Here is a 12,783-nt window from a genome sequence, read left to right on the forward strand (position 1 = left end):
ACCACTGTCCCTCCTATAACCTTGTTTTGCTGGCTACCTTTCCTTCCAGTTGCACAAGCAGGCATACAAATGGAAACTGCCATTTTGAACAAAGACACCACTAAGATACTGACAGTGATATATTTGTCAGCTATATTTGTTGGTATAATTAGTATGGCATTGCAAAAGTGGGCAACCAGCTCATCATGTCTGGAAGGGGCAAATGTTTTCTACTTTTTTCTTACCATGCATGCCTGGCTCAGTCTGTATTCCATAGTTAGTACATCTTGCAAGTTCATGGAAGCTCCTTCTCTAAGTTGTCTCAAAGTCATTTTTAAGGACGTAGGTGACATTTTATTAATTGTCTGTGGAAGACATTAAACTTCATTTTTTTCTGTATTAGATTTTTGGTTAAATGGTTTTCAAAAATGAAGACAAACGGTTATTTTATTACAGGTGTAATGATACAAAATAACACTTGGCAATACTCTAGCACTTCCATCCTCCCTAAGCTTATCTGCCCTGTCCTCTCCACCTCTACGTAACTCTTACAAACCCACCTCTGCCATGCTGCTATACAAAATCATGTTAATTTGCCCCAAAATCTCTGTTATTCCCCCTTCCCTAATCTTTTATCTATGGCATATAAAAATAGCACTGAAATACCATTGATTTCTAGCAGGCTTCCAAGTGACTTCAAAATAGTCCCTGCTGTTCCTTAATCTTTTATTTTTCTCTTGTGCATTGTTTTTCAGTACTACAGCCCCTCTTTTGATAGAGAACAGAAGTCTATCCTGTGAAGACAGGGCTCAGGCACTAAACTGGCAACCTACTCCACACAGGGACACATGTGCCCAGGCAGACCCTCACAGGAACCTGAGTTCTATGCAGGCACACATTCCACCCCCAAGGAGTAGTTTGCAGGACCGGGGCTCAAATCTAGACTAATTTGATTTGTCAGTGGACTTCTTGATTCATACTAGGGTACATGAGAGCAGAATTTGGCCTTTTATATCAGTTCAGTATGAACTATTACACATTTAAGAATTACAGGCACAAGTTCCAAAACATTTTAAAACTCTGATCATTATTTGCATCATCTGCAGCTACAAGAGATCTTGCAGGTAAGCTATGGATACAGTATTCAGGTTTCGTTTAGTGCAATGTTCAGAATAATATGGGAATATGTGAGTTGTCCCAACATTTAAGTTTAAAAAAATGCATTTCTCCTTATACTTATTTGCAAAGACCAGATAATTGGTATGCATTCCTTCCACTAAAAAAAAAAAAAAAAGATAGTGTCTTTTTAATTTAAATAAATAAATAAACAAACAATTGTCAGAAGCCTATCACTCATGAGTAACTTTCAATTAAAAACAGACCATGTGCCAGATGAATGAAAAAACATAGTTAAGGAATTAGAACTGAGCTCCAAAAATTTCCTTGGAGAAAGGAATGTAAACAGGAGTTCTATTTTTTAATTATGACAAGTAGGTGATTAATAAGAACATAAGAACGGCCATTCTGGGTCAGACCAATGGTCCATCTAACCCAGTCTCCTGTCTTCCGACAGTGGCCAATGCCGGGTGCTTCAGAGGGAATGAAAAGAACAGGTCATCATCAAGTGATCCATATTCTGTTACCCATTCCCAGCTTCTGGCAAACAGAGGCTAGCGACACCATCCCTGCCCATCCTGGCTAATAGCCATTATGGACCTATCCTCCATGAATTTATCTAGCTCTTTTTTGAACCCTGTTATAGTCTTGGCCTTCACAACATATTCTGGCAAAGAGTTCCACAGCTTGACTGTATTTTTTAAAATCTTAAAACTTAAGGATTTTATGTAAGCATGAATAAATGATCCACACCATTCATACCACAATAGTGTGCTCTGATTTACAAAAGATTGCTTATTACTACAATGGAAAGTGGCAGATGGTAAGATTTACCTATTCATATTATCAGTGAGGATATTAAGCTCTTAACCCACAGACTGAAATAGCAGATTTCCAGTTATTAACACCAAGAAATTTTCTGCTCCTCACTGCTCTGATTTCTCATTCTCTCTCCCTACAGATGACAGCTCCTAGAGAGTAATAACCTTGTTTGCCTGTTTACTTATGTCTACTAACTCAACTGCTGTGGAAGGTAGATCCTAGTAACTAGTGATTCAAGTTTTATCACAGTTCTGCCTGTATCCATCAGCTGGTTTGAAAGTCAAGCTTGGGGAAATGGTTTGGAAAAAATACATCCTGGCTTGAACTGATAACTTCCATAATTCCATTAATTATCACGGATCCGTAGCTGCTTTTTTGTACTTTAGCTCCTCTACCTCCCTCCCTCATTCACCCACCCTGACTGCAATTTGCTGCTCTTCAGACCTGTTCAGTGATTCCTAATAAAGCTGCCTTAATTTCCCTTTTCCCCCTTAATTTCCTTTTCTCTTCCTGGCCCCATTTCCACATAGGGCCCTTTACCTCTATGCTCAGTGACAAACTCTTGTGTGATCTGGAAATCTTTGCTGGGACCAGACCAGATGTTATATTCAAAATTCTGGACACCTACGAGTTTCCCTGGGTGAAATATGCACAGTGCATTGTGGGGCACCACTGATCAAGGGGAGCACTGAAGCAGGAAAGATTTGAAAACAGCAGTTTACTAAGCTAATGCACACAGAGGCTGCCAAAGAGGTTGGAGGTGGAGGGAGCATTGCTATAAATCTTGTAGAGAATAGAGGAAAGGGAAAGAAAAAGAAGCACAAAAGGTGGGTGTAACGCAGAAAAAATGAGTCACCAATGTATCTATAAATGAACTGATAGTATAAGAGGAAGATCAGATCTGAGGAACAAAATCGAAGAGTAACAGATTGCATTGTGAGGGAGAAATATGGGATGCCGATAAGGCCTTATGAAGGGCGTTGCCACCCATTCAATTTTTCATGGGATCATCTTTATTTCAGTGTAGCAGTCCTACATACTGCAAGTTGGATTTGCAACACCATTAATCGTCAGAACTTTATCATCGTACGGTGAGGAAAGTAAGTGTAAGGAATGGAGTCCTCCCAGAAATAACAGCTGCAATAGAAGAATTGCTCCCTTTCAGTCACAAAATATAGGTTGCTAAGAAAGTTTCTCATATGCCCCATAGCATCCAGTTTCAGGTTTTCTGGGAAGAAGAGGGTTGTTTGTTTGTTTGAGATGGGTGACAGAAGTAACCTTTTCCCCTCAGCTGTAAGGGAGAAAGAAACGAAAGGGTTAGTTAGAGAGATGAAGAGTTAATTATGTCCTGTAGGGAGAACTGGGAGTGAAAAACCTTACTATATTAAGCAAAAGAGGCGACAAAGCTGGGATCTACATAGGAACTTAGGCATTGCAACACTGAGGGTCACAGTGCCTAGGAAGTCACAGGAATAACACTGAAATCCACAAGGCCAAATTAGACGCTTAGGCTCCCTAGACAATGAATGGGGAAAGACAGGCACCTTAAAATGCAATCCACAAAGCCAGCACACTAGGTGAGGCTCTGCCTAAGCTAGCCAACGAGATGCCAACGAGAAGAGTGTGTGCTCAGCCCTGCCCTGATCTCAGAGAGCTGCTGAAGTCCAGGCTGCAGGGAGGTGCCTATGTCATCTCAGCGATCCACAAATGGGAACCTGCTGCCTGGAATCAGGCACCTAAGCTGTGTTTGAGCAAGAGAGTTAGGCGCCTGTCTCACTACACATAAAACAACCAGAGGAGGTGGTGGTGCGGCTGCTGCTGCCACCTTATAATTTTTAGCCTCCTCTGGAAGAGGAGGAAATTGAACCTGGGTCTCTCACTTCCCACAAAAGTGCTCTAACCACTTGGCTAAAAGTTGAGAGAGAGCACCCTCCCCCACATCAATTCTGAATGGACCTGATCTGGTAGGTATGCTCAGAGGCCCCTACAAGATTTGGCTCCACAGGCAACTCAGGTGACTAAACGCCTGTCTGCTCCTGGTTTGTGAATCACTCTGAGGCTTAGGCAGGAGATAGGTGTCCAGATACCTACAGGAGGGCAACAGTGCATGTGCTCAGAGGCAGAAACATGGGTGCTGAGGGAACTTTTATTTTGAAAAACTTAGGCACCGAGTTTAGGCATCTACAGGGCTTGACAGAAGTTTTGGATCACAGTGGAGCCAGAACTGGGACTGAGGTGCCTAAACCTGATACTTAGGCACCTAAATCTGGGTAGTGGGGCTTAAGTACTTTTGTGAATCCCACCCAAAGTGTTTTATTAATCTGAGGTTTCCCCTGTTAACTCATTTTAAGTTTAATTGAGCTCAAGGAATCAAGGTTACTCTCCCCTGTATGAATGAGTAATATGTGGCGGGTTTTTTCTTCAAACTATTCAACTTTTTTCAAGCTCTTTCTCCTCCCAAGTAGCTAAAGTAGTAAACGCCATACTGCTGTATCAGGAAAACATAATCTTTGCTGGGTTTCTAAGCTTAAAAAGGAAAATACTGATGTCTAATGTGGCACTTCCCCTTAGAATAGGGAGGAGACACTCGTTACTGGCTTGCTAAAAGAGAGACCAGTCACCTCTATTAATCTGAGATGAACTCATAAGGTTTCTGTTGGTTGAATTAAGAATGATAAGAAGGAAAATGCTGCCCTATCCAGCAGAGTAAAGGAAAACAATTTAAAAGGAACTGTACGGCTACATTTTTCTGTTGGCACATTAGGAATTGCTCTTCTGAAATGCTGATGGGAACTCTGGTAATTCAGGTGCAATAAACTTCGAGTTTTGGGGAGGGCTGTCTGTGTTTTCTTTGCTGCTTTTATTATTAGCTTGTTACTGTAATCCAATAGGATCTTGTGATGGCATATAGCCTCAATCCTGGCTCTGAAAGGGTTAATGCGGGTCTGAAAAGCCAGTTAACCCATCTGACTGCACCTGCAGGATGGGCCAGGCACTGGGTGGTGACTATAAAGAAAGGAAGCACAGATGAGAAAGAGGCTGTAGGGAGAGTTGGAAAAAATACTTCAGTGCCTTGTTTGGTGTGAGAGAGTGGAGAGACTGGGTGGGTCACAGAGGAAGTGTACGGGGAGAGTTGGCTCTGGAATTCTCTCCTGAGTAACAAAGTCTGACAAGAGGCAGCAGAGATACAGAGAAGCCAGTGGGATGGAGCAAGCTCTGGTGATGAACCCTGATAATGGGGCAGGACCTGGACTTCCAAGGAGAAAGCCCTGGATGGTGCTCAGTTGAGGAATGGAGATGGATGAAGTCTGAGGAGGGGAGAAGTGGGTTATGTTTGTTCTGTTGGTTTAGGACAGAGGTGGGCAAACTACGGCCCGTGGGACCGTCCTGCCCAGCCCTTGAGCTCCCGGCCGGGGAGGCCAGCCCCCGGCCCCTCCCCCACTGTACCCCCTGCCATGCTGCCACACAGGCAGCGCTCTGGGCGGCGGGGTTGTGCGCTCCCGCCGAGCAGTGCGGCAGCGTGTTTGGCTCCGGACAGCGCAGCAGCCAGACATGCTGCTCTGACCTGCATGGTAAGGGGGCCGGGGCCAGGGGGTTGGATAAGGGGCAGGCGGTCCCGGGGGGCAGTCAGGGGACAGGAAGCAGGGGGCGGTTGGATGGGGGCGGAGGTTCTGGGGGGCGGTTAGGGGATGGGGGTGGGGTTGGATAAGTGTGGGAGTCCCGGGGGGGCCTGTCAGGGGGCGGGGGTGTGGATAGAGGTCAGGGGAACAGGGAGGGTTGGATAGGCGTGGCATCCCAGGGACCCTGTCAAGGGGCAGGGGTGTGGATAGGGGTCAGAGCAATCAGGGGACTGGGAGCAGGGGGGGTTGGATAGGGGATGGGGTCCCGGGAGTGGTTAGGGGCAGGGGGTCCCAGGAGGGGGTGGTTAAGGGACAAGGAGCGGGGGGGGTTGATAGGTCAGAGGTTCTAAGGGGGGCAGTCAGGGAGTGGGACGTGGGAGGGGGCGGATAGGAGGCGGGCACCAGGCTGTTTGGGGAGGCACAGCCTTCCCTACCCGGCCCTCCATACAGTTTTGCAACCCCAATGTGGCCCTCGGGCCAAAAAGTTTTCCCACCCCTGGTTTAGGATTTTGTTGGGGAATTCCAGGCTAGAGCCCTGTGAGTTCTTGCCCTGAGAAAAGGGTGACCCTAGAGAGGGTGTCGGGAGAAGGCCTGAAAAAGAGACTACAAGAGGAAGAAGTCCAAGGAGGAGTAGAAAGAAGTATGATGAAGAAGCCCTTGGCTTCTAATTATAGGGTCCCTGGACTTGAACCCAGTGTAGTGGGTGGACCTGGGTACCCCTACCATCTGCCAGTGGAGTTGGTGGTGGGAGGCCACTCATGAGAAGGGGATCTGGACAATTGAAAACCTGAGAGAAACGTGTGGGGTCCCTGGGCCCCAAATCAGGCTGAATTCCTTTGTTGTATTTTCTGTTACCCTGTAAAGGGGAAGACTAAAGCATGATCTGTCCATAGGGCTGAGTCATAAGAAGAGTCAGACCATTGCCGGGCCATTGCCAGCTTTATCAGGGGGTGCTATAGAGGACATGAAGGGGTGCACCAGCGGAGGGTCCAGCTTTCACGGATCCATACATTAATGGAGGGAATTCCTGAATCCAGACTGTCTTGCCTCCTTCATCACTCTCACACATCTCTTATAAGTATCTGAACTTTCACAAGTTGGTGTTTGTCTCCCAACTTGATTTTAAAATAAAGCAATCACCCTCATTTTGACAAGGGGTCTCATAGCCTGTAAGACAAGTTTATAGGACACTAAAGTGTTTCAAAATGTCTTTTAGAGGGAGCAGTGTTGGTTGTGAGGTATTGCTACAATTCAATACCACTTCATGAATGTCATGACAACACAACACCATTCTCTCATATGCTGAGGTAAGTTTGTCCTGAAGGACACTTTAAAAAATGTCATCAATTAGCTACAGTCAAATGACAGCTCTGACAGTTTTCAGGTTTTCTCATCACTTCTTGATATTGTAGCTCAGTTGCATAGTGGCCTCATTAAGAGTGCCCATTCGCCCATATTCTGATTCAGGAAAACAGCGATACTGTATGTCAGGATTGCATTGGCAAGAGCTGGACAGCCAGCAGTGCAACTGCCTGCAGTATACCTGGATCATTGCCAGTGCTATTAGTTCCTCTTTATTAACACTAAAATAACTTGCACATCAAAGGCCTAATACTTCCAGAATAATATATTCTGCATTTGATTTTCAATAATGCCTATGGAATAACCATACCCTGTCCATGATGCACCATAATAGCTATACATTAATAGATTCTAAGGCCAGAAGGGGCCACTGTGATCACGTAATGTGACCTGCTGTACAACACGGTTCCATAGAATTCACCCAAAATTATTCCGAGAGCATCTCTCTTCGAAAAACATCCAATCTTGATTTTAAAATGGTCACTGATTGAGAATCCACCACAACCCTTACTGTTCCAATGGTTAATTACTCCCACCATTCAAAATCTGTGGGGAGTTCTATGGCCTTCGATGTGTGAATAATTTTAATTATATGTTTGCTAGATTAAAGAGCCCATTATCAAATATTTGTTCTCCATGGAGGTATTTACAGACTGTGATCAAGTCACCCTTTAACTTTCTCCTTATTAAGCTAATAGACTGAGTTCCTTGAGTCTATCTCTGTAAAACAGGTTTTCTAATCCTTAATCATTCTTCTCTGAACTCTAACCAATTTTTCAATATCCTTCTTGAATTGTGGACACCAGCACTGGACAGAGTATTCCAGTAGTGCCCAATACAAAGGTAAAATAACCTGTAGTTCTACTTGAGATCTCCCTGTTTATGCATCCAACGATCGCATTAACCTTTTCGCCATAACGTTGCACTGGGAGATCACATTCAGCTGACTATCCACCATGACCCCCAAATATTTTTCAGAGTCACTGCTTCCCAAGGTATGGCTGTATTAAAATACATATTGTTGGCTTGTCTCCAGCTTAAAGTGATCCAGGTTACTCTGTAGCACTGACCCATCCTCTTCCTTATTTACCACTTTAATTTACCAATATACAAACAACGCAAACACAAAATTTGTATTTATTCCTGTATACACTGAACAAAATAAATTTTATCTAAGCTATCTGTAATATGCCACTGTAGTATCTAGACACCAACGGTGAAATCCTCGTCCCACTCAAACGGATAGCAAAGCCCCATGGTTTTCAATAGGGCCAGGATTTCATACAGTGTATCAGAATCTCAGTATCTGGGGTGAAATTTTGGCCCTATTGAACTTGGTGGAAGGATTACTACTGAATTCAAAGGGGCCAGGATTTCGCCCACTAAATCAATTTACAGACCTTTAGCCAACCCTCCTGACTCTTCCTATGTAAGAAATCTATCAACGAAAGGTTAGTCTAAAAAACCCATCACTCAAAACCTGTCTACAAGAATGATTAGATGATGGCTAATTGGGGTGTGAATCTACCTGTGCTAGCCTTCTGCATGTAACTGTCTGTGTGCATCCTGCTGATGCATGTTAGCAGTTCATTAATGTGCTTTGAGCTAGCCATGTTTCAAAACGACAGTTAGACAATGCTGGCGCAAGAACAAATGCATATAAACTAGCCATCAACAAGTTTAGGCTTGAAATTAAACTAAGATTTCTAACAATCAGGGGAGTGAAGATCTGGAACAGCCTTCCAAGGGGAGCAGGGGGGGCAAAAAAACTAACTGGCTTCAAGACTGAGCTTGATATGTTTTCTGGAGGGGATGTTATGATGAGGTTTTCTAGAATTGCATATGGCTTGCTATTAGCAAATATCTCTAATGGCCTGGAGATGGGACACTAGAGGGGAGGGTTCTGAGTTACTGCAGAGAATTCTTTCCCAGGTGTCTGGCTGCTGGGTCTCGCCCACGTGCTCAGTGTCTAACCTATTGACCTGGGGGAGAAATCCATCCCAACCATAAATACGGCAGTGTGGCGGAGACACTGGGGGGGTTTCACCTTCCTGTGCAACATGGACCATGGGTCACGTATTGATTTGAACTAGAGTAAATAGTGGATTCTCTGTCACTTGAAGTCTTTAAATCATGATTTGAGGACTTCAGCAACTCAGCCAGAGGTTATGGAGTCTATTGTAGGAATGGGTGGGTGAAGTTCTGTGGCCTGTGATGTGCAAGGTGGTCAGACCAAACGATCATGATGGTCCCTTCTGGCCTTAAAGTCTATGAGAATCTTTGTCAAGGATGAAAGCTTTCATATTAAAAGGATAGAACAGCTTAAAGGTTCTGCTGCTCCTCTTCCTCTCCTGTGCTGCTCTTCCTCCCTGAACGCTGCCCTGTCTGTCCGTCTGTCAGTGCTCCTCCTCCCACCTATTCAGCAGTCACAGGCTGCAGGGGAGGAAGAAGTGGTGGTGCTGAGGCTACACCTCCTTTTTCCACCCTGCCGAAGGGCACTGCAAGTGGGCAGAATGGCTTCCTGTTCCAGGTCCTTAACTGCTCCACTCTACAGCCAGTGCTTGGAGAAGGAGGAAACGCAAAGAGAGCCAGAAAGTAGGTAAGTGGGTGCCTATAAGAATCCAGGAGAGGAGCGGGGGAGTACTGACCTGGAAGCAATGTAAGAGGAAGCCATGGAACGGAGGGGGAAGGACAAAGCATGCACACGTGCAGAAACCTAACCACTACTGTTAAGCGTCAAGACAAATGAATGTATTGATAATTTCATACCCATCACCCTACCCCCACCGCACAAATGCAGACACAAACCTTGTGAGTGCATGGAGGGGTTTGTGTGTAGTCAAAAGGGCAAGTGGTGGGTGCATGGCTGTCTGTGTGGGTTGGGTGGGTGGGTGTACACGTGTGTTGAGAGGTGTGTGTGTAAGAGTGGCTGAGGCAGGGCGTGACTATCGGTGTTTCAGTGGCAGAATGTTGCGGGCAGATGAAGAGACATGTAAATGTCTACAAGTATCAAGGGGGAGCAGGAAAGAAAGAGGAAGGATGGAAGAACATGGAGAAAAAACCCAAGGAGAAGAGGTAAGGAACGTAGGGAAAGAAAAGGATACAAGGGAAAAAAGAAGAGAAGGAAAAATCAGTCTGAAGTGAAATTTAATATTGAAAAAGGCAGAGGGCAACTAATTCTAGAAGCTGAAGAAGGATAAAGGAAAGAAGAAATTCCAGAAGAAAGGGATATCATTAGGTCAGATTTTCACTCATGCTAGGGCTACTTTGCTTTGCCCCCTGATAGAAAGACAACCTCCAAGCTGGCTTAACCAGCTTTCTGGGGCTGACGCCAGCATGGGGAACCATCTAGGTGGTGTAGGGCCAACTTAGCTGGGCGTATGCCACCCCTTCTGAGCCCCGACTGAGGCACGGCCAGGGCAACAGAAGTGCACCCAGGGAACTGGAATGGCCCTTGGCCAGCTGGACAAAACTACTGGAGAAGGGGCCAAACACCTGGCCCCATGCCCAGTGTCCTATTCACTTTTCTGCTTTTAATATGTAAAAATGCTATTCTGGGTTAGGAGGCTTTTATGGCTCCCTCTGTACAATGTACAATTAGTCACTTGGGGCCTAATCCAATACCCACTGAAGTCAATGGAAGCTTTTGCTGGATGCAGGATCTGGTCCATGGCAATTAAGGCATGCAGACATACAGGTGGAGTGATACAAAAAGCTGTGTCAATAGATATTTTTATAATTGCCTAAAACACTTGAAAAAAGTTTCCTATAACATGTAGCACATGTAGAATCCTTAATATGATGAGGTAGGGTGATGTAAAGGTTTCATGAACAGTCATTTGGGATGACCGTCATAACTCACTCATAAGTAATGTGGTCATCCTAAGTTCAGACCAGTAAACCTTTTAGATCACACCATCATGTGCTCCCTATTTAGAATATGTAAACTCTCCTGTAAGTTAATGTCCAGCAGGTTTTTGGTCTATACATTTGCACGTACTGTAAACTACTTCAACAATTCTGATCCAGACTGGATCAGCTGTGGTTTAAAGAGAGAGAGACTGATTTTCACATACAAATAACTATAATCAGCTATGCTTTCCTGACTTGTCTGCTGTCTTCAGCTGAGTTTTTCAGTAAAAACATTAATTACACAATTTAAGCACACATATCTGCTAAACTTAATACAGATATTTTTTACTAAAAAAAATCAGACCTGGTTTTGTACCTTTTTAAAAAAATACATACAGTTTGGGAATTTAGGTCAACAATAACATTATTAAATTATTATGAAATATTATACAGCTCTTATAAATTATAAACTATACTGCTCTTTGTACCAGGAACACACCACCTTGTCTCACTAGATGTTACCCTGTGTTCATATCCTGAATATAAGGTTTCAGCTTTTTCGACTATTTTTGAAGACCACTTGAGCCAATTTTCAGCCTAAAAGAGAAATAAGTTTGAGCTACTAATTTAGATCCAGTAAACATAAGAGTCATAATGATTAAATGTCTCTTAGGCGCAAATTTTCAATTAAATAACTATGCTGTACTGTAGTATTTAACAAAACCATGTACTGTAAATTTCTTAATAGGGAAGATGACAATGACTGACACTTATATAGTCCTTTCTTCTACAGAATCCCAAAGCATTTTACAAACTATGGTACTGTGATAGGATCTCTATCCCACACTGTCACTAAGAGGGTTAATGAGAGCTTCAGAACTCAATTAACCTACCTGTTGGCACCTGAACAGGTGTTAAGAAGGTTGGTTAGAAGGGTCACCTGGAAAGGAGTCAAGTTTCCTTAAAAAGACAGAATGGTCAGCTAGTGATAGACCCAGAAAAGATGAGGCTGGGAGTTCCTGCACTGTGGGAATGGTTTGATAGAAGAAAGAAGCAGAGTATCTAGGAAGCCTCCAGAAGGACTCACATTCAAGCCTGGGTAGGGTGGAAGTGGTTTAAGTTTGTACTTTCAGTTTGGAAGAATCCTGTAAGTTATGAAGTATGAAACCTCTGAGGGTATATCTACACTGCAATTAGACACCCGTGGCTACCTCAGCCTGTCAACAGGCTTTTCCTACAGCTCCTTCCCGGGCCAGCTGACTTGAGCTTGGGCTGCAGCAGGGCTGTTTAACTGCAGTATAGACTTCTGGGCTCAGGCTGCTGTTAAATAAACCTACCGTCCAAGCCCTGCGAACCCAAGTCAGCTGGTACAGGCCAGCCATGGGTATCTAATTGCAGTGTAGATATACCCTGAGAGTCTGAGAAAAATACAGGTACACAGTGGGCCCAAGAAGGAGCTGTAGGAAAGGCCTGTTGACAGGTTGAGGTAGGAAGACATTCAGGGAAGGTAGCACAGAATGGGTTTGAATAAATAAACCTTGTCTTTTCACTATAGGGTCCCTGGGCTGACACCCAGAGAAGTGGGAGGGCCTAAGTTCCCCTATCACTCACCAGTGAATGAACTTTCTCCTTGTATAAGGGGATGAGGACTCGTGAAAGCCCTGGGGACAAGAAGATGTAAGGACCAGGGGAACCAGAGTCAAGGGCTGAAAACCTGATGTAAAGTTGCTGGACTTTTTGTTACCCTGGAAGGGGTGGAACTAAAATGTGACCTGGCTGGAGGGCCAAGTCATGAGAAAAGAGACCCGCACCGGACCAGACTGAACATTGGCAGGAGGCACACCATGCTACAGCAGAAAGAGCGGCTACATGCAGCCACAAGGGGAGCCCACCAGCAGTGATGCCACCCTTCCACAGGTAGCAGTTCTGCAAACACTTAATACAAGTAAAGTTACCCATGTGCATTAAGTGCTTGCAACACAAGGCTCTATTTTATATCATCTGTACAGCCCGACATATGGGAGAATGAAAT

At 44.4% G+C, this 12,783-nt stretch overlaps 1 protein-coding gene and 1 long non-coding RNA gene across 2 annotated transcripts in view; one reads left to right on the top strand and one right to left on the bottom strand.

Annotated features, from left to right (window-relative positions):
- LOC112058748 (uncharacterized) overlaps window positions 1–12,783 on the top strand; it is a 138,522-nt gene that overhangs the window by 76,265 nt on the left and 49,474 nt on the right. The window contains exons 6-7 of the long non-coding RNA XR_006172674.2: window positions 1–9,974; window positions 12,307–12,668. The exon at window positions 1–9,974 is cut by the window's left edge and continues 13,481 nt beyond it. This is a non-coding gene — a long non-coding RNA (uncharacterized LOC112058748). The remainder of the gene's footprint in view (window positions 9,975–12,306; window positions 12,669–12,783) is intronic.
- HIBCH (3-hydroxyisobutyryl-CoA hydrolase) overlaps window positions 1–12,783 on the bottom strand; it is a 93,409-nt gene that overhangs the window by 10,354 nt on the left and 70,272 nt on the right. Inside the window, exon 12 of the mRNA XM_065560868.1 lies at window positions 225–344. Coding sequence (XP_065416940.1) covers window positions 225–344 — 120 coding nt within the window. The remainder of the gene's footprint in view (window positions 1–224; window positions 345–12,783) is intronic.

This window comes from Chrysemys picta, chromosome 11, assembly GCF_011386835.1.
Source record: "Chrysemys picta bellii isolate R12L10 chromosome 11, ASM1138683v2, whole genome shotgun sequence".
Classification (NCBI taxonomy): Eukaryota; Metazoa; Chordata; order Testudines; family Emydidae; genus Chrysemys; species Chrysemys picta.